Here is a 25,362-nt window from a genome sequence, read left to right on the forward strand (position 1 = left end):
GTATAAGCCACCGCGCCTGGTCAGCTATTGTTTTAAATATACACAGTAAGATCATGTTTTGTGATATAAATACAGAATAAAACTCTTTAGTATTTCAAACCTTTTTGCAAGGAGTAGAAGAGCCAACTCTAACTGGATTAAGCAAAAAGAGAGAGAGAATTTACTGGCTATTTTAACTGTAGAGTCCAGATAGTTTTAGCCACCTGCATGACTGGATCTGGAACTCACATGAAATTAAGAATTGGTTTCTCTCTGTCTTTCACTCTTTGGTAGGCTTTCTACTTTTGGTGACCGCCCTGCCCCAGACCCCCAGCACATTTCCCAGCAGTTTCAGGCTTACATTATTCTACCTTCTCTTTCCCAACAGTTTTTTTTGGTTTGTTTTTTGTTTTTTGTTTTGAGACAGAGTCTCGCTTAGTCGCCCAGGCTGGAGTGCAGTGGCGCAATCTTGACGCACTGCAAGCTCCGCCTCCCAGATTCATGCCATTCTCCTGCCTCAGCCTCCCAAGTAGCTGGGACTACAGGTGCCCGCCACCATGCCCGGCTAATTTTTTGTATTTTTAGTAGAGATGGGTTTTCACCGTGTTAGCTGGGATGGTCTCCAGCTCCTGACCTCGTGATCCACCCGCCTTGGCCTCCCAAAGTGCTGGGATTACAGTCGTGCACCCAGCCCCCAACAATTCTTATAAAAGTCCTGGAATTGAATCTCATTGGCCTGATTTGGGTCACACATCTATCTCTGAATCAGTCATTGCAGACTTGGGGATAGAATATGTTAATGGCTACAATGAATCACGTGTTTTACTCTTGGAGCTGGAGCAGAGGGAGCCAGCTCCATGTGGATTGAGGGCAAAGGAATAATTGGCATCTTTTTTTTTTTTTTCCTTTGAGACAGAGTCTCGCTCTGTCGCCCAGGCATGAGTGCAGTGGGGCGATCTCAGCTCACTGCAAGCTCCGCCTCCCGGGTTACGCCATTCTCCTGCCTCAGCCTCCTGAGTAGCTGGTACTACAGGCGCCCGCCACCACACCCGGCTAATTTTTTGTATTTTTAGTGGAGATGGGGATTTACCGTGTTAGCCAGGATGGTCTCAATCTCCTGACTTCGTGATCCGCCTGCCTGAGCCTCCCAAAGTGCTGGGATTACAGGCGTGAGCCACCATGCCCGGCCAAAACAGTGGCATCTTACAAAACTCTCTCTCATGTAAAGAGATGGCTTCTTGAAGCCTTAACTAAGAGCATGGACACTTTGGAACTAGGAGGGGACCAATTCTTGTCCTTCCTCACACATGCTAATTATAGTCTTGCTTGCTTTTTCCTCTTCCTAGAATGCATCACCAGAATATTCACATGGATCACCTTCTCATTTCTTTCAGGTTCTGTTCTAATGTCATCTCGTCAGGCTTTCCTGACTTCCCTCTAAAATGGTACCACCCTCAGCCACTAAATGTCATTTTCTAACCCTGTAATTTGCTTTTTTCTCCATAGCGTGTGATATGTTGGTATATATTCTGTGTTCCTCCATGAGAACACAGAATATATATATTTTTTTGTTTACTACCATATTCTAGGTACCATATTCTTGACATATAGTAGGCATTCAGATATTTTTCTGTCAAACAAAGCAATATATGAATATTAGAAAAATGAAAGGAACAGAGATAAGTGACTCTTAAGTATGGAGGAACTTTTTCTGGGGAGAAGGAGGATGGTGGTGATACTGAGGAGTTAGTAAAATATTCCTATTATATTGCTACTATTCTTTTCACTAGAGGCTTCATATATTATATTTTATTATTACATTTTAGAATCCTTATTAGGTACACTATTAATTATTAGTTCAAGTGATTGATTTCATCCTGTTCATATGACTGAGAGCAACACTATTCAGTAGAAATACGATGCAAGCGGCTGGGTGCAGTGGGTCACACCTGTAATCCCAGCACTTTGGGAGGCTGAGGCGGGCAGATCATCAGGTCAGGAGTTCAAGACCAGCCTGGCCAACATGGTGAAACCTCCCTCTCTACTAAAAATACAAAAAAATTAGCTGGGCTTGGTGGTGCGCGCCTGTAATCCAGCTACTCAGGAAGCTGAGGCAGGAGAATCACTTGAACCTGGGAGGCAGAGGTTGCAGTGAGCTGAGATTGCACCACCGTACTCCAGCCTGGGTGACAGAGCGAGACTCTGTTTCAAAAAAGAAAAAATAAAAGAAAGAAATATAATGCAAGCTACAAATTTGTGCCACATAGGTAAGTTAAAATTTTTCTAGTGGCCCCAGAAAATAATGAAAAGAAACAAGCAAAATTAATTTTAATATTATATTTAACTCAAGATATCTAAAGTATCATTTCAACATACAGTCAATGTAGAAAATTTTTGAGATATATCACATTTTTGTAACACATGTTTGAAATCAGGTATATATTTCATAATTTACATCACATCTGAGTTCGGACTAGCACCAAAAATCACATGTGGCCAGTGGCTACTGTATAAGATACCATCGTTTAGAGCATATATGCATCCATGTATTCATGTATTTGATAAATATAGACTAGTGCCGGAAACCATTCAAAAGGCTGGAATTCACAGGTGAAGAAGACAGATGGGCTCTCTGATTTCATGGAGTTTATGTTTTACAGGGAAGAGACAAAAAAATAAGTAAACCATTTCCAAAGAGGTAAGTAGAAAGGAGGTTATTTATATGATGATTGATTTAAATAATATACCCAGAGTAAAGTGTACCAATCTTAAGTATGTATAACTAGATGAAATTTTTTTTTTTTTTTAATATGACAACCACTCAGATGACAAGTCTCCTTCCTGTTCATTAGTAAACAGTTTGAAATTAGAGTTTTTAAAGGGGGGAAGGGATGGGAGGAGAATGTAATATCTTTTCTACTTTTGATAGATATGGACAGGAGGAAATTGTTTTCTGGACTACTGGGCTAGTGGTCAGAGCACTATTTCCTTTTGGGAAGAAGGAAATTGAGCTTGGAGGCAAATCTATCCTTTGCCTTTGATTCCCCCATTCTACTATGGTAATACATTTTTTAAAAGGCTCTGCTGCCCTCTAGTATCTAAAATGAACTTAAAAAGGTAAATTAGTTCTAGAACTATACCTAATGAAGAGGTCTACTATTTTAGTAAGGGTTTTGTCAGTGACAGAGTTAACCACAATATTCCATTCTCTGAGTACACTATAAGTTCTGTGATGGTCTGATGATATTTATTTGCTCAATATAAATAATATTAGACTATTTGTGTTAATAGTTTTTTTATGAGTTAATTTGTACATTTCCTTTCTCATTGCAGTTTTAAAAATGGTATTAAGTGTAAAAAAAGAACATAAATTGTAGGCCAAATGTTTTATGTATGAATGATAATTATCATTTTATCTTTGCAGATTTTGAAAGACATAGCCAATCGATTCCATATGATGAGTGGCTCCAAAGTACATTTTGTGCCCGGCTGGGATTGTCATGGGTTGCCCATTGAAATAAAAGTATTATCAGAACTTGGTAGAGAAGCTCAGAATCTTTCAGCTATGGAAATTAGAGAGAAAGGTATATGATCTCTGTTTCTGTTTTAAACTGGTATTTGTAAACACTTAGGGTCCTTGGAAAAGTCAGAGTTTTACCAAAGGAACCTTTTGTTTTTGTTTGGTTTGGTTATAATGAGATCTATTGGAAATGCCTTTCTGTCACAGAAAATTCAGATTTTATTTCATGGATTTTTGTAAGAACTTATGTTTGGATATTGAAGGAAAGACTTTGTGAGCATTTCTAATTGCATTCTCAGTTTCTTATTGTTCATATTTTATAAAATTATTTTTTGGTATATTCTTTTTTTTACTTTCCTCAAAGGGGCTTGTTGACTTATTTCAGGTGTTAAGCCACAATTAAGTTCTAAAATACATATATTTTACATTAATCTCTTATTTGATCCTTTTTCTTCAGTCGACTGGGCCAGGGAGGACTCTCCTTTTCTTATATGTTGTACTATTGTACATTTGGATATAACTGTGAAGATTTTTTTACTTCCTTGTGAAACCTATTATCATTGGCTTACATTTGATATTCTGATTAATTTTTTGTGTATAATGAAATGATAATTATTATCTGACCTTTTCTTAAATTAAGAAACAATAAGGAATAATTTTTCCAGTTTATTTTTTCCAGTGAAGTGATTGTATAAAGTCTGGAAAATACAGAAGACAGTAATAAAATTTTAACTTTTGCAATTTCAGTTAATTTTAGAATTTGTTGTAGGTATCTTCTGAACACTGTTGACCTTCAAAGTATTTTTCTATTAAAAAATTTTATAGGCTGGGTGCAGTGGCTCATGCCTGTAATCCTAGCACTTTGGGAGGCTGAAGCAGGTGGATCACCTGAGGTCAGGAGTTTGAGACCATCCTGGCCAACATGGCAAAACCCCGTCTCTACTAAAAATACCAAATAATTAGCCAGGCGTGGTGATGCACGCCTGTAGTCCCAGCTACTAGGGAGGCTGAGGCACGAGAATTGCTTGAACCTGGGTGGCAGAGGTTGCAGTGAGCTGAGATCGCACCACTGCACTCCAGCCTGGGCAACAGAGTGAGACTCCATCTCAAAAAAATTTTTTTTATATTCTAAACTGTCTACAGCATTTGCATTTAGAGAGATACATGCTAAACCATGTTTAAGAATTCAAATTCGTTGGTTTTTAAAAGCTTTTTTTCTGTGTGTGTGTGTTTTTTTTTTTTTTAGCTAGATCATTTGCTAAAGCAGCCATTGAGAAACAGAAATCAGCATTTATTCGTTGGGGAATAATGGCAGATTGGAATAATTGCTACTATACATTTGATGGAAAGTATGAAGCCAAACAGTTGAGAACTTTTTACCAAATGTATGATAAGGTAAAGAAGTATTTTTTCTCTTTGAGTAGGTTGAAGTATGTGTTACAAAATTCTACCTTTAACTTCATATTTTTGTCGTTTATAGGGCTTGGTTTATCGATCTTACAAACCTGTGTTTTGGTCTCCCTCATCTAGGTATATATGCATTTTTTGGTAATTGAAAGGGAGAAATTTGTGAGGCTTCGAAATATTTATGTTTAATGTTTTTAAACCTTAGGACTGCATTGGCTGAAGCAGAACTTGAGTATAATCCTGAGCATGTCAGTCGTTCAATATATGTAAAATTTCCTCTCTTGAAACCTTCTCCTAAATTGGCATCTCTTATAGGTAAGATTTATTCATAGCTTGAGTGTACTAAAGTTATAGAATTATCCCATTTGCTAACATATTTACAATTTTATCTTCACAGATGGTTCATCTCCTGTTAGTTTTTTGGTCTGGACCACACAACCTTGGACGATTCCAGCCAATGAAGCTGTTTGCTATATGCCTGAATCAAAGTGGGTATATTATTGCATTTTTTTAATACACAGATAGAATCTATTCCATCATTAACATTATTTTGAATTTATTTTATCCTCTTTATTATTTTAAAATTTAATGAATTACAACTTAGTTATTAGGTTCATATAGATTTTAACCTTTAGGTGATCCTTTTGAAGACCTTATCTGGCTTTTTGAGAAAATGAAGTAGAAGTATAAGTTACGAAGTGTTTTGAAAATAGTACAGTTTGATCTTGAAGTCAGTTTTTTCTTTTTCCTTTTTTGTTTTTTGAGACCGGGTTTCGCCTTTTGTTGCCCAAACTGGAGTGCAATGGCGTGATCTTGGCTTACCACAACCTCTGCCTCCCGGGTTCAAGCAATTCTCCTGCCTCAGCCTCCCGAGTACCTGGGATTATGGGATTACAGGCATGCACCACCACGCCCCGCTAATTTTGTATTTTTAGTAGAGACGAGGTTTCTCTATGTTGGTGAGGCTGGTCGCAAACTCCCAGCCTCAGGTGATCTGCCCGCCTCAGCCTCCCAAAGTGCTGGGATTATAGGCGTGAGCCACTGTGCCCGGCCTGAAGTTAGTTTTTTCTAAAATGATATTTAAAAATTAAAATGATATCTGTGGCTTTTCTTGTTTCATTAGTATTAATTCTCTCCTAAAATTTTATGTTAGGTATGCTGTTGTGAAATGTTCTAAGTCTGGAGACCTCTACGTACTGGCTGCAGATAAAGTAGAAACTGTTGCTTCTACTTTGGAAACAGCATTTGAGACTATTTCAACATTTTCAGGTGAAGATTTTTAGATATCTGACAACATAGTCATCAAAGTATTGGGCTGACTTGAATTTACTGCTTTGCTGAACTGCCTGTTGTGAATTGAAACAGATAAGGCCTCTACCTTTCTAGAATACATTTTACATTGATTACACTAAAGGAGAATATACATTATGCATGATAGGAGTACAGAAAAATATGAATATTGATAAATGTACAACAGATAAAACAAGTTTCTGGCAGTATCCAATAGTTGCTTTGTAAAATTTTATGCAAAATTAATTTTTAAAATTGTTTTTATCTGTTTTAATAAAAGTAGCAAGAAAGGAAATGAATGTGCTTATTTTTTGATATGTAATTTTAATAAAGAATTGAATACATTCTGAAAATTATTCGGAAAGCAGTTCTTCTGTCAAAGGAATTTTATTTTATTTTATTTTTTAAAGAGACAGGGTCTCAGGCTGTTGCCCAAGGTGGAATGCAGTGGCCCAGTCATCTCATTGCAGCCTCAAACTCCCAGGCTCAAGGAATCTTCCCGCCCTGACCATCCAAGTAGCTGGGACTATAGGCACATGCCACCACACTTGGCTAATTTTGAAAAAATATTTTACAGAGATGAATTCTTGTTGTGTAGCCCAGGCTGGCCTGAAATTCCTGGACTCTGGTGATCTGCCTGCCTTGGCCTGCCAAAGTGCTGGGATTAAAGGCGTGAGCCACTCTGCCTAGCCAAAAATAATTCTTGGTGAGCTATAATTTAGGACTTTTGAGGTAGTGACTGCTTTTGAAATATAATTATGGAAGTCTAGGGAAGTTTAAAATTATCTTTTTGTTGTTGTTTTTGTTTTGTTTTGTTTTGAGATGTGGTGTTGCTCTGTTGCCCAGGCTGGAGTGCAGTGGTGCCATCTTGGCTCACTACAGCCTCTGGGTCCTAGGCTCAAGTGATCTTCCCTCCTCAGCCTCTTGAGTAGCTGGGACTACAAGTACATGCCACCATGCTGGGCTAATTTTTAATTTTTTTTTTGGTAGAGATGAGGTCTTGCTACATTGCCCAGGCTGGTCTTGAACTCCTGGCCTCAAGTGATCCTCCTGCCTTGGTCTTCGAAAGTGCTGGGATTATGGGCATGAGCCACTGTGCCTGGACTAAAATTTTATTTTATTTTATTTTTTTAAAGAGATGAGGTCTCACTATGTTGCCCAGGCAGGTCTTGAACTCCTGAGCTCAAGTGTTCCTCCTGCCTCTGCCTCCCAAAGTGCTAGGATTATGGACGTGAGCCACCGTGCCTAGCCTAAAATTATCTTTGATCCTTAGGTATGACATATCTTTTAATTTCTTGCTCAAAAAATCAATCACATTAATAAAGATACAAAAGCTGCCTAGAAAGACCCCCCAGCTAAATAGGAAAGCCCTCTAAATTAATCAGTTCAGATACAAGCCAATGCGAAGTTTAAAAACAGCCTTAACAAAAATAAAAAGATTTTTATGTCAGGCAGGAAAGGAGCTTAAGAATTTTTAAGACCATTTGGTCCTCTTTGGTGCAATAGGATAATAAAAATACAAACCAAAATAATAATTTACTTCACACCCTCTCTCACTGTGTTGCCCAGCCTTGTTTCAAACTGCTGGCCTCAAGCAATCTTCCCACCTCAGCCTCCCGAAGTGTTGCAATTACAGACATGAGCTACTGCACCCAGCCCCCTGCCCTTTTATGAATGCAGAGGATATTAAAGACTTCATTGTCAAGTTATACGTTATCATAGAAACTAAAAATCACAAGATTTTTGAAAATGTTCAAGTCAAATTTAAAGATCTTTTGTCTAGATAGCATAATTGTTTCAAATTCTTATTATCAGATAATTATTGAGTTGCTCTTTGAGTAACCATATTGTGGAGGAGTATGTATATTTCTTATCCTTGTCAAAATAAGCTGGTGTCACGTAGCTTACTACTTATTAAAGTAATAGGAATGTTGAAGAGCTAAAAATGAAGTGATTTGTATGGGGTAGGTTTTATTTCCAGAAAAAAATGAATTATTTCTTATTAATTACTTAGAGATCTTTTTGGGAGGGTGGTGAGGGAGAGTATTAAGTGGTAGATAGAGTAAGTATCAAAACACTTAAACTACATTAACTCTGTTTATTCTCACAGCAACCCTCTGAGGTGGGAACCATAATTATCTCAATTTTGTAGATTCCAGAAGGTCACAGAACAAGTTAAAAGGGAAGCTGGACTTTAAGCCTAGCCAGTATTGTTCTAGATTCGGTACATTTAACCTGATATTCTATTGCTAAGCTTAAGGATATAGACTTGCCGTATAAAATGATTCTTAATAATGGTTTTCTTTCCCTACAGGTGTAGATTTGGAAAATGGTACTTGTAGTCATCCGTTAATTCCTGATAAAGCCTCTCCTCTTTTACCTGCAAATCATGTGACCATGGCAAAAGGAACAGGATTGGTTCACACAGCCCCAGCTCATGGTATGGAAGATTACGGTGTAGCGTCTCAGCACAACCTGCCCATGGTACTGTTCCTCTTTTTTCATTTTTAATTATTCATCTTAATAAAAGGAAATGATAACTTCTAACCAACATCTTTATTTTTTTTAAATGATGACTTTTTTCATCATAATTGTGAAATGCTTAGCTTTGTGTAGTACTCTAAAGTTTCATTAATTCATACTAATTGAAAAAGATTTACCAGAATTAGGAGAAAATTATCACATTAGAATTGAAGAATATATATCATGGGGCACTTTTAAAATACTTTCATTCTAGTATTAAGTCACATAGACAGATTACTTTTACTCCCTGAAAAAGCCTGTTTGTTTGTTTTAGATAAACAGTCCTCTCTCCATTTACTTTACATACTTCAGTTACTGAGCAAGTATTTCCATTTAGTTAAAAGGTGAGTCTGAACGGGAGCAACTGTGTACATAGGCATAGATTTGGAAACAATAGAGACCACTCAAAGATGTTTTAATATATTTCATTACTTTTATTATTAAAGTTTTATGTATATGCTTCAATAACACATTATGGCTTTGGTGATTTAAATGTATAAAATTCACAAATTCCTATTTCTTTTTCTTTTTTGTTTTTTTTTTTGAGATGGAGTCTTGCTCTGTCGCCCAAGCTGGAGTGCAGTGGTATGATCTTGGCTCACTGCAACTTCTACCTCCAGGGTTCAAGTGATTCTCCTGCCTCAGCCTCCCGAGTAGCTGGGACTACAGGTGCACACCACCACGCCTGGCTAATTTTTGTATTTTTAGTGGAAATGGGGTTTCACCATGTTGGTCAGGATTGTCTCGATCTCTTGACCTCAAGCAATCCACCCACCTCGACCTTCCAAAGTGCTGGGATTACAGGCCTGAGCACCACGCCTGGCCAAGTACCTAGAGTTTCAATGTAGAAAAAGACTAGGCTATACTGAGATGTTTTATATCTATTGTTTTGCCAGATATTGTCATAAGAGAAAATGTCTTGATATTTTAATTGTTCAAAATGATACTTTATAGGATTGCTTAGTGGATGAAGATGGAGTTTTCACAGATGTTGCAGGTCCTGAACTTCAAAACAAGGCTGTCCTTGAAGAGGGAACTGATGTGGGTGAGCATCATATCTGTTGATATCATACATATTTTCTGAAAAGTAGCTAGCAGTAACCTTTACTACCTGTTTTCCCTTCTTATACTTTAACAGAAACAAAAGAATAAATTATGTCTTGTTTTGCCACATGTTTTAAAATGGAGTTTGCGACTTTTTCATCTTTTGCTTTGAAGCGGCTTTATTTAAGCAAGTCAGGGCAGTCAACAGGGAGTGAAGTTATTTTAGGGCTATGGAGATAATAATCAGTAGTATTACTTTTGTGGAAGGATAAAATCAAGATCAGGGCTGGATGTTGACTGTAAATTACACATTCCCCACTCACTTTTTAACCCTTCTAAATAACTGACCTATATGGCATGGTTTATGTGTTAGAATCTTGGGAATCCTCCAGCCTTGAATTGTCTTTCTGTCTTTCTTTACAGATTCAGAGACCAGGTGCTATGAAAACCTTTCTTTGCCCACCCTAAGACTAAGACTAATTAGACCTGATATATTACTTTTCTAGGGCTACTGTAAAAAGTCACTGTAAACTTGGTGGTTTAAAACAACAGAAATTTATTCTCTCAAGTGCTGGGAGCTAGAAGTCTAAACTCATGGTATTGGCAGGACCATGTTTTCCTGAAGGTTCTATGGGAGAATCCTTACTTGCCTCTTTCTAACTTTTGGTGGCTCCTGGAAATCCTTGGCATTCCTTGGTTTATAACTGCATTACTCCACTCTCTGCCTCTCTTGTCACATGACCTTCTTTAGATCTTACTTGTTTTTTCAAGACAGAGTCTTACTTCCTCACCCAAGGTGGCGTGCTCTCAGCTCACTGCCACCTCTGTGTCCTGGGTTCAAGTGATTCTCGTGCCTTAGCCTCCCGAGCAGATGGGATTACAGGCACACGCCACCACACCCAGTTAATTTTTTTTTTTTTGAGACACAGTCGCATTCTGTTGCCCAGGCTGTAGTGCAGTGGTGCAATCTCAGCTCACTGCAACCTCTGCCACCTGGGTTCAAGCAATTCTCTTGCCTCACCCGCCCAAGTAGCTGGGATTACCGACACACACCACCACTCCTGGCTAATTTTTGTATTTTTGGTAGAGATGGGGTTTCACCATGTTGGCCAAGCTGGTCTTGAACTCCTGACCTCAGGTGATCTGCCTGCCTTGGCCTCCCAGAGTGCTGGGGTTACAGGCGTGAGCCCCCACCATGTCAGGCCATAATTTTATTTTATTTTATTTTTTTGAGACTGAGTCTTGCTCTGTCGCCCAGGCTGGAGTGCAGTGGCATGATTTTGGCTCACTGCAAGCTCCGCCTCCTGGGTTCATGCCATTCTCCTGCCTCAGCCTCCCGAGTAGCTGGGACTACAGGTGCCCGCCACCACGCCTGGCTAATTTTTTGTGTTTTTAGTAGAGAGGGGATTTCACCGTGTTAGCCAGGATGGTCTCGATCTCCTGACCTCGTGAGCCACCTGCCTCAGCCTCCCAAAGTGCTGGGATTACAGGCGTGAGCCACTGCGCCCAGCCTATTTTTTATTTTTAATAGAGACAGAGTTTCACCATGTTGGCCAGGCTGGTCTTGAACTCCTGGCCTCAAGTGATCCACCTGCCTAGGCCTCCCAAAGTGTTGGGATTACAGGTGTGAGCCACCACACCCGGCCACCTTCTTTAGGTCTTATATGTCTCTCTGTGAATCCTCTCTCTTCTCCCTTTTTTGTTTCATTGGAGGGACTGGTTCTTTATTTCAAAAAGACACTTGTCAATATTCATTATCAAAACAGGTGGACTATTGATTTCTGTTTCTCCCAATGGGCCCCAAAGAGACTACATCAAAGGACAGTACGTTTTAAGCTAGTAAGCTGCAGGATGTACACCTGACAGACTTTACAGAAACCTTACCAGAAAGTGGGGATTGGGTAGAGAAAGAAACTTTAAAAGATCAGCATACTGCTAGCCCGGCCGGGAGTGGTGGCTCAGGCCTGTAATCCCAGCGCTTTGGGAGGCTGAAGCGGACAGATCACGAGGTCAGGAGAGGAGTTCGAGACCAGCCTTGCCAACATGGTGAAACACTGTCTCTACTAAAAATACAAAAAATTAGCCAGGTGTGGTGGTAGGTGCCTGTAATCCCAGCTACTCGGGAGGGTGAGGCAGGAGAATCACTTGACCCCGGGAGGCAGAGGTTGCAGTGAGCCAAGACCGCACCATTGTACTCCAACCTGGGCAATAGAGCGAGACTCCATCTCAAAAAACAAAAAAACAAAAAACAAAACTGCCAGCCCACAGACTGTAAATGGCTGTCACAGTTAAATTGGGTGGCCAGGGTGCCACAAACCCAAAGAAGCAAAGTTTCAAAATAATACAAAAATTTTAAAAAGTTTTGTACATAAGCTGTTCAGAATTTCTCTAGCATTGACTGATACTAAGCACAATGAGATGGCACTTTTAGAGACAGCAGCTTCATACCCGGAAAAGGGTAATTAGATGAGTTTCACATGGCTGAATCAGTGGCAAAAACATAATCTTCTTTCTGTCCTCTTCTAAGAACACCAGTGCTCCCTAATGCAGTGTGACCTCATCTAAACTTGATTACATCTGCAGAGGCCTAATTTCCAAGTAAGGTCACATTCACTAGTGCTGGGGGTTAGATCTTGGGGACACAGTTCAACCCACTGCACCTGGTTTCTTCCAGATTATTGGAGACCATTTTAAGGTTCATGGTATGAAAGATTATGGCTCTAAACTTCAAATCTAGAATTCTAGATATAATCTGTTCATCTTCTCTTTGACGTGAAAAGAGGTGAAAGTGGCATAATTTGGAGTCTGATTAATATTTTATAGTCCCTGCTTTTTTTTCCAGGAGAATCCCAGAGCATGCCTTTGATACCTGGAAGTTGACTACTCTTTTTTATTTTTTATTTTTTTTTCGTGAGACAGGGTCTTCCTTTGTTGCCCAGACTGGAGTGCAGTGGCGCAGTCTTGGTTCACTGCAGCCTCTGCCTCGTAGGTTCAAATGATTCTCCAACCTCAGCCTCCCAAGTAGCTGGAATTACAGGCGTGCACCATAACACCCTGCTAATTTTTTTGTATTTTTAATAGAGATGGGGTTTCACCATGCAGGCCAGGCTGGTCTTCAACTCCTGACCTCAAGTGATCCTCTTGTCTCTGCCTCCCAAATTGTTGGGATTACAGGTGTGAGCCACCACACCCAACCAAGGTGACTACTCTTTTCTTTTTTTGAGATGGAGTCTTGCTCTGTCACCCAGGCTGGAGTGCCGTGGCACGATCTCGGCTCACTGCAACCTCCGCCTCCCAGGTTCAGGCGATTCTCCTGTCTTAGTCTCCTGAGTAGCTGGGATTACAGGCACACGCCACCACGCCTGGCTAATTTTTGTATTTTTAGTAGAGACGAGATTTCACCATGTTGGTCAGGCAGGTCTTGAACTCCTGACCTCGTGATCTGCCTGCCTCGGCCTCCGAAAGTGCTGGGATTACAGATGTGAGCCACTGCGGCCGGCAGGTTGACTACTCTATTGCCACCTGTTGCTGCAGATTTAGTACTTGCTGGAAGTTTAGAGCTTATTTAGCATTTTCACAGTACTTTTTATGTGTAATATAATTTTTTTTTTTTTTTTAAGTTATAAAGATGCTTCAGACTGCAAAGAATTTGTTGAAAGAAGAAAAATTGGTGCACAGCTATCCCTATGACTGGAGGACCAAGAAACCCGTGGTTATTCGTGCCAGCAAGCAGTGGTTTATAAACATTGCAGATATTAAGATTGCAGCCAAGGTATAAAAAGCATCCTGTTATAAGGGGTTGGGCATATCATTCCCTCAGTATAAAGGGTATGCATGTGAGGTTGACGTAGGGTTTCAGGAGTTATAGGGATTGCTGCTATTATGGTTTAGTTTCATAAAATTGTAGAATTTTAGATCTGGAAGGACCTCGGACTTCCATGTTTTTATTATACATGTGTGGGAAATGAGGCATAAAGAGGTTAAGTGATTTGTCCAAATCACACAGTTACTAGATAGACTTTCTTGCCCAGTGTAGTCAAAGTTGCATAGAATTTGGCAGAACTGTGTTACCTAGTTTAACCTGCGATAGCCTCTGTTTCCTCATCTATATAAAGTGATAATGATGCTTATCTCATGGAGTAAGGAAATACAAGTTTCCAGAATATGGTCTGATGTATAATAAGCAGTCAGTAAAACTTTTTTAAATGCTTTGCTTCCTTAAGATTGAAATTGCAATGAATTAAAACAGTTATTATTCTAGTTACAAAGAAAGCATATTAAAAAGAAAAACTAACAATATGAAAAATATACAAAGTTATTGCTTTGAGGTTACAAATACTTATAACTGGTATTCTAAATAATATATATTTGAGCCCTTTCATTTAATATGTATCTTTCTATGTGGGCGTATGTATATATATGTGTGTGTGTGTGTGTGTGTGTGTGTGTAAACATCTCTCACAACTTGATCCTATTTAATGAAAGAGCTTAAATATACATGTGTTAACCAGGTTCAATATATAGGTGTTTTGCTTTACAGTTGAAAGATACTACTGTATTTAGCTGGTTCATTTATTGACCTGGCAATCTGGGGTCCTTGCCAAAGCTTTTTATAGCAGTTTGTACTTTCTATACTTGTGTAATGTGGACAACTGTAACATATAGTGCGTTTTGTTTTTTTCTTCCTTATTTGCCAATGTTAAAATTTGTAAATTGCAGCTCTGCACCGATTTTTGGTTGTAGAACGTCTAAGTCTGACACAATATATTTAAGCCAAGTTTATTTATTTTTTTTTTACTTTTTGTAAAGTTAAAAATTGTTCTTTGCAGAAGTAGTGAGAATAGGATAACGTATTGTCATATTCCCATCACTCAGTGTCAACAATAATCAACTTTTGTTAATTTTGTTTTTATCTACACCCCTCCGACCACCCACTTTTTACCCTTTAACAATTGGATTTTTTTGAAGCAAACTCCAGGCATTATTTCTTCCATATTATATGTTGTCCCGGCAATATTTTAGCACATATATTTGAAAGATAAACTCTTTTTTTTTTTTTTTCTTTTGAAACAGGGTCTTGCTCTGTCACATAGGCTGGAGTGCAGTGGTGTGATCTCAGCTCACTGCAACCTCTACCTCCTGAACTCAATCGATCCTCCCACCTCAGCCACCTCAGCCTCTTGAGTAGCTGGGACTACAGGCCTGTGCCACCATGCCTGGGTAATTTTTGTATTTTTGTATTTTTTCTTTTTTTTTTTTTTTTTTGTGAGACGGAGTCTCACTCTGTCGCCTCGGCTGGAGTGCAGTGGCATGATCTTGGCTCACTGCAAGCTCTGCCTCCTGGGTTCACACCATTCTCCAGCCTCAGCCTCCTGAGTAGCTGGGACTACAGGTGCACGCCACCACGCCCGGCTAATTTTTTGTATTTTTAGTAGAGAGGGGGTTTCACCGTGTTAGACAGGATGGTCTCGATCTCCTGACCTCGTGAACCACCTGCCTCGGCCTCCCAAAGTACTGGGATTACAGGCGTGAACCACCGTGCCCGGCCATTTTTGTATTTTTTCTAGAGATAGGGTTTTGTCAAGTTGCCCAGGTTGTTCTTGAACTCCTAAGCTCAAGCAGTCCACCTGCTTCGGCCTCCCAGAGTGCTGGGATTACAGGCATGAGCCAAAGATAAACTCTGTATTTATTTATTTTTTTGAGATGGAGTTTCACTCTTGTTGCCCAGGCTGGAATGCAATGGCGCCATCTTGGCTCACAGCAACCCCCACTTCCTGGGTTCAAGTTATTCTCCTGCGTCAACCTCCTGAGTAGCTGGGATTATAGGCATGCACAACTACACCCGCCTAGTTTTATATTTTTATTAGAGATAGGGTTTCTCCATGTTGGTCGGGCTGGTCTCGAATTCCTGACCTCAGGTGATATGCCCACCTCAGCATCCCAAAGTGCTGGAATTACAGGTGTGAGCCATCATGCCCGGCCAGACTCTTTAAAGCATAATTCCCATGCCAGTATCACTACCTTTAAAAAGTAATATTTATTCCTTAGCAAAATCAAATATCTAGTCAATATTCACATTTCTTAGACTTTTAAACCAAGTATAGCATTAATCAAATTGATTTGTAGAGATTTTGTCATTCTGCCAATAGGTGGTGCTACAGAGAGCTTTGGGGGAGGGAACTTCTGGTAGTTATGGTGAGTGAGGAAACCATTTAAACCTTCTCCGAAAATGTAAAAATGGTTTTATTAATGGATAGAAAGATTTTTTAAAATGAAGTTAGCATTTTGACCTTTTTGGAGCCTGTTAAACATTTTTGCTGTACAATTAATCTTTTGCTAATTGACAAATAAATGGTAGTAGTTTTCAACCTTATTGTGGAAGTGGAGGAAGGGAGCTTTCTTGAGAGGAAATAACTGTTATCCATTTGTTGATAGAGAGAGAGATACATACTTATTTATTTTAGAGACAGGCTCTTGCTCTGTTGCCCAGGCTGGAGTGTAGTGCCATGCTCCTTGCTCACTGCAACTTTGAACTCTTGGGCTCAAGTGATCCTCCCACCTCAGCCTCCCAAAATGCTGGGATTACAGGTTTGAGCCACATGCTTGGGCTTATTTTGAGAAAGTGTTTTCTATAGTGTAAACTACATTATGTAAAATTAGGTATATTACAATCTTTTTTTGGCAGCCTAAGATAGTAATTTATTTCTTAAGCGTTCTAAAAAATGGTGGAAATCAAGTTTGAATTGATTTTAACTATAGTTTAGTGAAGAATAATAGTTCTGTGAAAGCTTTTATTAACAGTTTTGATCTAGGGTTGGTGTAAATTAGAAATTGGTATGAAATCTTTTGTAACATTGTTAAAAAATACAACAATGCTCCTGATATTATCACTGCTCCTGATATTATTTACTAAGTTCTTTGTGGCTCCATTTTTACTTTGGCTTATTTGCTCTGAAATCTTTTAGTTTTTTTAGTTGTTTTTTTGAGGGGAGGGTAAGGGAGGCATGTGAATGGCTACAAACATCCAAAAGAAAGAAATGCATTTGGAAAATTGACTGTTCTAGAATACTTGTTCTGCTTTCTCTCACAAGACTTGATTTATGAATTAATTGCAGGAATTGTTAAAAAAGGTGAAATTTATTCCTGGATCAGCACTGAATGGCATGGTTGAAATGATGGACAGGCGGCCATATTGGTGTATATCAAGGCAAAGAGTTTGGGGTGTTCCAATTCCTGTGTTTCATCATAAGACAAAGGATGAATACTTGATCAACAGGTAGAATGCTTTCTAAAATTTTTTAGTGTTTTAAAGCAAATTATTTTTTCTTCAAAAATCGAAAAATAATGTGGACGATTGAGAACTGTTTATATATGTTAAATAAAATATGCTAAAATAGTCTTTTGGGGAACTAAAATATAAACTTAAAAAGATTCTATCATACAGTTAAAATATTAAAAACTAGATTTTCTTAAATATTGATACCTAGAAGTAAAGGCTCTGATTTTTTTTTTTTCTGTGAGAATTATTGGGCTGTATTAAGGTATCATGGATCCAAAGATGGACAATGTTTAGCAGGGGAGCCTGAAATGTAATTTTTCTTCAGAAAAAATATTCAGTCTCATATTCTGAATCTACTTTCCTTTTAAGTGCAAATAGGACTATGTAATTATATAGATACTTAAAATTTAAGAAATTATAATATAGTTAAATGCACATGATTACACTGATCATTATATTCCCAGTTCTTCTTTCTTTTCTTTTTCTTTTTTTAATTTGGAAAGATAATAGAGGGACATAATGAACAATTCATAGTAGAAAAGCTTGTACACTGAAAAGTAGGCTTTTTCCTACTCCAGGTACCCAGAACCTTTTCTTGAGGCAGTCATTGTTTACAGTTATTTCTGAATCTTTCCAGAAAAAAATGAATTCTTCTGTCAGCATATACATATGTTTATACAAAAGGGAGTATCTCTATCTACTGCTCTGTGCCTAGATTTTTTTCACTTTATGTGTTATAGTTTATTCCAAATCACTACACATAGATCTGCCTCATTCTTAAACTTTATTAAGGCATACTTTACATACTGTAAAATTCATGACTGGGCACGGTGGCTCTTGCCTGTAATCCCAGCACTTTGGGAGGCCAAGGCGGGTAGGTCATGAGGTCAGGAGTTCAAGACCAGCCTGGCCAAGATGGTGAAACCCCGTCTCTACTGAAAATAAAAAATTAGCCAGGCGTGGTGGCGGGCACTTGTAATCTCAGGTACTCGGGAGGGTCAGGCAGAGAATTGCTTGAACCTGGGGGGCGGAGGCTGCAGTGAACCAAGATCACATCACTGGACTCCAGCCTGGGCGACAGAGCGAGACTCTGTCTCAAAAAAATTAAAAAAGAAAAAAATTTATTAAAGTGATTTATACTAAATTTATTCAGTTAACAGCCACTATCACAATTGTGTCTTAGAATAATTCTTTTATCCTGAAGAGTTCCCTTTTGTGCTTTTTGAAAGAGAAGTTGCTTGGAAATCTATGAGCTTTGGAGAATGGCAACTGAATTTGAACTCAGGCTTTGCCATTCACTGTGTGTGAGACTGAGGAATTTACTTAACCTCTGGCTCCTCTATAAAATAGGAAAAGCAATGGTTGCAGGTAGACTGTTATGAATACTAAATAATAAATGCAAACTACTTCGTGTAAAGCACAGTATGCCATAGATGATGCGCCGTTCATGTATTCACTCGAGAAACATTGTTATGTGGGCGTGGTGGCTCACGCCTGTAATCCCAGCACTTTGGGAGGCTAAGGCGGCAGGATTGCTTGAAGCTAGCAGTTCACAGTTGGGCAACAGTGAGACCCCATCTCTACAGAAAAATTTAAAAATTAGCTGGTGTAGTGGTGTGGGCCTGTAGTCCCAGCTCCTTGGGAGGCTCAGGCCAGAGGATCGCTCAAGTGCAGGAGTTTGAGGTTATAGTGAGCTATGATCATGCCACTGCACTCCAGCCTGGCTGACAGAGCAAGACACTGTCTCTTCAGAACGAAACAAAACAGAACACATTGTTAAGCACTTAGTATGTGTCCGTGCTAGGAACTGCTCGTAGCTACAGTGAACAAGACTGACATGGCCCCTGTTTTTAATGAGATAATAGTCTAGCTAGTTTATCTTCTAGTACTATTACGGAGGCTTTGAGTGTTGTTACTGTTTTTCACAGATGTGGAGAGAGGGATGTTAATTATTCCTTTTAGGAACACATTCTCGATTTTCATTTTCTTTGAGCAATTTCTTTTAATTTGGTGAATGGAATTTTTTCTAAGTTATGCTGTTAAGGAGTTTAAACTTTTAAGTAGACTTGAGGAGTAAGAGTATGTTTTAGGAAAAGAAAGTAGTGGCTAGAGACCGGAAAATAATTGGAAAGCTATTTCAATATTATTATAAGTTGGAGCTGAGGTAAGACTCTATGAATAATCTAAATATTGTTGCTGTGTTGATCTTATAGAGCTTAGTCAGATGTAAACTACTAATATCTTAATACCCATATTAAGAATTAATGTAAATTCTGTCCAGTTCAGATTATTTTATTTTATTTTTGATACAGTCTCACTTTGTCACCCAAGCTGGAGTGCAGTGGTGCGATCTTGGCTCACTACGACCTCCGCCTCCCAGGTTCAAGTGATTGTCCCTCCTCAGCCTCCTGAGTAGCTGGGACTACAGGCGCCCGCCACTGACCTGGCTAATTCTTGTATTTTTAGTAGAGATGGGCTCTTGCCATGTTGACGAAGCTGGTCTTGAACTCCTAGCCACAAAGGATCCATCTGCCTCTGCCTCCCAGAGTGCTGAGATTACAGGCATGAGCCACCATGCCCAGCCTCAAACTCAGTTTAAAAGAAAAAGAATTAAAGTGATTATAGCTGAGATGAATTTCCACAAGCATTTGTTTAAAATTTCACACTGGAAAGTTGGTTTTGTTTTGCAAAGTTTTATAAGCCATGTCATTGTCTCCTCTTTTTTTTTTTTTTTGAGACAGAGTTTTACTCTTATTGCCTAGGCTGGAATGCAATGGCGTGATCTCGGCTCACTGCAACCTCCACCTCCCAGGTTCAAGTAATTCTCCTGCCTCAGCCTCCCGAGTAGCTGGGATTAGAGGCATGTGCCACCACGCCCGGCTAATTTTATATATATATATATATATATATATTTTTTTTTTTTTTTTCTTTTTTAGTAGAGACGGGGTTTCTCCATGTTGGTCAGGCTGGTCTCAAACTCCTGACCTCAAGTGATCCGCCTTCCTCAGCCTCCCAAAGTGCTGGGATTACAGGCGGGAGCCACTGTACCTGGCTACTCTTCTTTTTATTATTTGGAGAGCAAGATGTCTAGGGAATTTCACTGAAGTGATTGAGGTGGGTGGAAATTCCTTGGTGAAACAGCCCTCTGGACTCTGAGGTGGATCATATGTATGTATTAGTAAATATAGCAAACTGGTTTAATTGATACATCCTGATAAATAAATGGTACATAGGTTGACTGTTAGGTTAAATAAATATGAGGTTTGTCAGAAAAACACAAACAAGTTTTCATTAGGTATATTTATGTTTTAATTCTTCAAGACATCTACATGATAGTGTTACAGATTATCTTCTGCATACCTGTCATTGCGTTGGTTGCATGGTGTTCGTCGATTTCTGATATTGAAGTAGCACAGTCATACAGAATATTGGCCTAAAGAAATGACAGACAAACTCAGCTATAGTGTCTGTCAATTCATAGGTCATTTTCCTGTATACCATTTCTTAATGATGACTTTAATCCTCTTCCATTATTGGATCTTTTTGGTGTTGCAAAACTTGAATTTAAGAAAATTGATATTAATTCTTATTACTTGTTAATTTTGTAAAACAGGCTGAAAGTTTATCTTTTTTTCCACCTGAATCAAATGAGAGTCCAAGTGACCACAATTTTCTGTCTTTCTTTATTATACCTTTATATTGTGTCAAGTTGGTAACCATCAAAAGTAACAGCATCTCCACTGGAAATTGGTACACAGTCCACATGGAGTTGCTGTTACACTTGATAACACCATTAAACATATAAGGAGAATCCTTTTGCTCATCATGGGATCTGTACATTATCTCTAAGTATACTTGTTTCACAGAAGAAAGTCAACATTCATGTTCTGAATCAGTTTAGGGACTGGTAGATTTGAAATGCTGATGTTTTATTTTGATTTGAATTAATAGTGTCATTTGCATTTTAGATCATATTTGTATTTTCTCAAGAAATAATTCAATTTCTGACTTTACTGAAATAGGTCATTTTTTGAATCTGTGATATAATGCCATTAGAATTTAGGTTGAAATCTGTTACTAGTCAATAAAAACAGAAGAAATAATTTTTAGCATAAATCAGATAAAATTTAGAAACACTGGCTACCTGGGAAGGAAAAGAAGTTGGTTAAATTTCTTTCATCATTTCAGACAGTTATAATCACTTTCATGCTATTAATGCGATGATTAACATAGGGAAACTTAGCCCCTAACTTCTGGAAATCATGAGAAATTTAGTAAAAATAGCCAAGGAATTTCCAATATAATTTGAGTGTTAACTTTAGCTACCTCAATTTTTTTCTCAATTAACAATAATAAACCTTTTGTTCAAAAAATTTATGTTCATTAAAGAAAAATTTCTCCAAAATGATTTTCTGTCACCTTTAAAACATAAATCTAGGATTAAATTAAAAATAGAATTTCCCCTCCCAAATTTAACTTTGTTCTAGAATTAAATTTAGTAAACAAATGTGAAACATTTAGCCTCTTACCTCATTCTTCTTCCAGTAAGTTACAGAAGAAAAGTTGTCTTAATAATCCTTAATATTTTTGCTTATAAAGACAAAACACAGAAGACAGTGGGATGACAGCCGTAGTTTCTTTGTTGCTTAGTAATCTTAATGCTGCTTAATGTCCGTAACACGCTAATAAGCCTCATTCCAGTTGATATCGAAGTTCAGAGTGATTGGCTGGTATCATAGTTGCTCATGCTACCTAGTGGATTTTCTCAGTTTGAAACCTAAGAAGGGACACATAATGCTTGTGCTGAGATAAGGCCTTTGAGTAAAGTACAAGGTTTTATGATAGATTTATTACTTTATGAAATAAAGCACTAAGGTGGAAGCGTATAGATTACATACTGATAAGTGGTTTCACCCACTTTTATCAGCAGTCATTTATACTGATCTTTGGGTTACAGGTTAACTATGAGTTTGTGTTAAGTATAGGATATTAAAGAAATAAAGGGAGAATTCTTAAACTTCAGATAAATTAGAATTTTTATTGTATTTTTTTCTGAAGAATATTAAATATCACAAAGAAATAGAAAATTGTTTAAAAATTTTTTTAGGAAACAGAAAATTGTTTAAAAAAATCTTTTAAGTATTATCTTGGTTTCATTATAAAAAAATTCCACCTGTAAGTATTTACCCAAAGGAAGTAGGACTAATACCTCTTGTGTGAAGTGTATTAAGATGTCCAATACAGTTGTTTATAAAGGAACATAATGATATACAAAAGAAGATGTAATTTAATTAGTTTTAGAAGAATGAATATGCACCTGTTAAAAATGTCAGCTTAGCTCTTAACGGTTGCCTAGTTCCTTGTGTATGAAAAGCAAATGCACATAACATATCCAACGTTCGGATTTTGTTAGATGTTTGTCACATCTCTATAATGAGTATCTTTTCAGCACTTGTTTGCAGTTAACTTTATATACTTTTTTCAAATTATCTTTTTATATTTTGTTTGAACATTAAATTTATCTTTGTTTTTATCATCATTATACCTAGCTCAAGTTTGTGGGTTATATGTCTGTTTATTTTTATTGCAATTTTTGTTTTCAAAACTCTTTGTCACACTTTTTTTTTTTTTTGAGACGGAGTCTTGCTCTTGTTCCCCAGGCTGGAGTGCAATGGCGGGATCTTGGCTCACTGCAACCTCTGCTTCCCGGGTTCAAGTGATTCTCCTGTTTCATTCTTTCAAGTAGCTGGGATTACAGGCATGCGCCACCATGCCTGGCTAATTTTTGTATTTTTAGTAGAGATGGGGTTTCTCCATGTAGGTCAGGCTGGTCTCGAACTCCCCACCTCAGGTGATCTGCCCTCCTCGGCCTCCCAAAGTGCTGAGATTACAGGAGTGAGCCACCGCGCCTGGCCTCAAAACTCTCTGTCACACTTTCTTTGTTTTGTTTTGTTTTGTTTGTTTTGAGATGGAATCTCTGTGGCCCAGGCTGGAGTGCAGTGGCACGATCTCGGCTCACTGTAAGCTCCACCTCCCGGGTTCAGGCCATTCTCCTGCCTCAGCCTCCCGAGTAGCTGGGACTACAGGTGCCCGCCACCTCACCCGGCTGATTTTTTGTATTTTTAGTAGAGAGGGAGTTTCACCGTGTTAGCCAGGATGGTCTCGAGCTCCTGACCTCGTGATCCGGCGGCTTCGGCCTCCGAAAGTGCTGGGATTACAGGCGTGAGTCACCGCGCCTGGCCTTTTTTTTTTTTTTTTTTTTTTTTTTTTGAGACAGAGTCTCGCTCTATTGCCAGGCTGGAGTACATTGGCGCAATCTCAGCTCACTGCAACCTCTACCTCCCGGGTTCAAGTGATCCTCCCCCCAAGTAGCTGAGACTACAGTCACGTACCACCATACCTGGCTAATTTTTGTATTTTTGTAGAGACTGGATTTTGCCTTGTTGCCCAGGCTGGTCTTGAAGTCCTTAGCTCAAGTGATTCACCTACCTCAGCCTTCCAAAGTGCTAGGATTGCAGGTGTGAACCACCGTGCCCACCCAAAATTAATTTATTCAATTGACAAAAATTGCATATATTATGTACAACATGTTTTGAAATATGTATGCATTGTGGAATGGCTAAATCTAGCTAATTAACATATATTTGTTGGGTTTTTCTTTACTCTCTCATTTTAAAATTAACTTTATTTTTTTTTTTTTTTTGGAGACGGAGTCTCGCTCTGTCGCCCAGGCTGGAGTGCAGTGGCCAGATCTCAGCTCACTGCAAGCTCCGCCTCCCGGGTCTACGCCATTCTCCTGCCTCAGCCTCCCGAGTAGCTGGGACTACAGGCGCCCGCCACCTCGCCCGGCTAGTTTTTTGTATTTTTTAGTAGAGACGGGGTTTCACTGTGTTAGCCAGGATGGTCTCGATCTCCTGACCTCGTGATCCGCCCGTCTCGTCCTCCCAAAGTGCTGGGATTACAGGCTTGAGCCACCGCGCCTGGCCAACTTTATTGTTTTAAAAATATAAATAATTTATCTAGAATCTCAAAATAGAACCTAATTATAGAACATAATGCTTACTAAAGTACATTTAGTAGACTTTATTTAGAACATGATGTTTTCATAATTCACAATATAAAGGAAGGAAGAAAGTCTTGCTCTCTAAATATTAGTGAGACTTGCTATCTTAATGAGATAAAGCTTCTTCCCTTAAAAATGTTTCATGTTTCTTTTGGATACATTGAACAAATTTTTCTTTTGTTCTGATTCCTATACATATGTAACAAGGAAAAAAAGTCTGAAGTATGTTGTTTTATTTACAATAGCCTTTCTGAAATTGGATTTTTAAAAATGATTGCAGGATTGCTTTTCATTGGTGTAGCTAATGTGTAGTTACGTTGTTTCTCGTAAGTGTAATTAGGTAAGCTAAAGGAAAAACTTTTCTTCCTCACTAAGAGACTTTTGTTAGTTTTTAAAAAAGTTTTTTAAATTTGCAAATAAAAGCCGGGCGCGGTGGCTCAAGCCTGTAATCCCAGCACTTTGGGAGGCTGAGACGGGCGGATCACAAGGTCAGGAGATCGAGACCATCCTGGCTAACATGGTGAAACCCCGTCTCTACTAAAAAATACAAAAAGCTAGCCGGGCGAGGTGGCGGGCGCCTGTAGCCCCAGCTACTCGGGAGGCTGAGGCAGGAGAATGGCGTGAACCCGGGAGGCGGAGCTTGCAGTGAGCTGAGATCCGGCCACTGCACTCCAGCCCGGGGGGACAGAGGGAGACTCCGTCTCAAAAAACAACAACAACAACAAAAAAAATTTGCAAATAAAGTATATATAAAACACAAAATTACATTTCTTATATTAAAATATGTTCTATATCTAACTAAATTACTAATATCGTTATAAAAAATGTAGCAATTAAAATGAATTTTAGATTAGAGGTATCTGACTAAACTTGGTAGGATTTTATGGTTGCTTTAATAACATGCCAACAGCAAAATTGGAATATTTCTTTCTTAATGCTTTTAGTTATATACTTAGTAGGTTACTTGAATATAGTTAAATAACATTTAAAATGTCACTGAATTTTCTGATATTTAGGAATATGAAAAAGAACTCATTTTTATTTTTTTAAAATAGGTGTGGGGTCTTTACTATGTTACCCAGGCTGGTCTTGAACTCTTGGGCTCAAGTGATCCTCTTGCCTTGGCCTCCCAAAGTGCTAGGATTATAGTCATGAGCCACCGTGCCAGGCCAAGAATATGAAAAAGAGCTTAGTTTTATTAAAGTTGAATTTAGGTTTCTCAAATATGGATGTGGAGCTGGGTGTGGTGGCTCACAA

General features: G+C 38.6%; 1 protein-coding gene, 1 long non-coding RNA gene and 2 other non-coding genes across 4 annotated transcripts in view; 1 reads left to right on the forward strand and 3 right to left on the reverse strand.

Annotated features, from left to right (window-relative positions):
• Nucleotides 1-25,362, forward strand: part of IARS2 (isoleucyl-tRNA synthetase 2, mitochondrial) — a 71,922-nt gene that overhangs the window by 20,309 nt on the left and 26,251 nt on the right. Inside the window, exons 3-12 of the mRNA XM_015115924.3 lie at nucleotides 3,404-3,563; nucleotides 4,746-4,894; nucleotides 4,980-5,029; nucleotides 5,112-5,221; nucleotides 5,304-5,394; nucleotides 6,060-6,175; nucleotides 8,511-8,680; nucleotides 9,674-9,764; nucleotides 13,384-13,535; nucleotides 16,879-17,039. Coding sequence (XP_014971410.3) covers nucleotides 3,404-3,563; nucleotides 4,746-4,894; nucleotides 4,980-5,029; nucleotides 5,112-5,221; nucleotides 5,304-5,394; nucleotides 6,060-6,175; nucleotides 8,511-8,680; nucleotides 9,674-9,764; nucleotides 13,384-13,535; nucleotides 16,879-17,039 — 1,250 coding nt within the window. The remainder of the gene's footprint in view (nucleotides 1-3,403; nucleotides 3,564-4,745; nucleotides 4,895-4,979; nucleotides 5,030-5,111; nucleotides 5,222-5,303; nucleotides 5,395-6,059; nucleotides 6,176-8,510; nucleotides 8,681-9,673; nucleotides 9,765-13,383; nucleotides 13,536-16,878; nucleotides 17,040-25,362) is intronic.
• Nucleotides 17,999-21,709, reverse strand: LOC144329627 (uncharacterized). The gene is made up of 3 exons (XR_013395109.1): nucleotides 21,572-21,709; nucleotides 20,403-20,475; nucleotides 17,999-18,132 (listed from the first exon to the last, which is right to left on the reverse strand). It is a non-coding gene; the product is annotated as an uncharacterized LOC144329627 (long non-coding RNA).
• Nucleotides 20,445-20,554, reverse strand: MIR215 (microRNA mir-215). The gene has a single exon (NR_032081.1). It is a non-coding gene; the product is annotated as a microRNA mir-215 (primary transcript).
• Nucleotides 20,752-20,836, reverse strand: MIR194-1 (microRNA mir-194-1). Its single transcript, NR_032080.1, has one exon. It is a non-coding gene; the product is annotated as a microRNA mir-194-1 (primary transcript).

The sequence above is a fragment of the Macaca mulatta genome, chromosome 1 (assembly GCF_049350105.2).
Source record: "Macaca mulatta isolate MMU2019108-1 chromosome 1, T2T-MMU8v2.0, whole genome shotgun sequence".
In the NCBI taxonomy this organism is placed as follows: Eukaryota; Metazoa; Chordata; class Mammalia; order Primates; family Cercopithecidae; genus Macaca; species Macaca mulatta.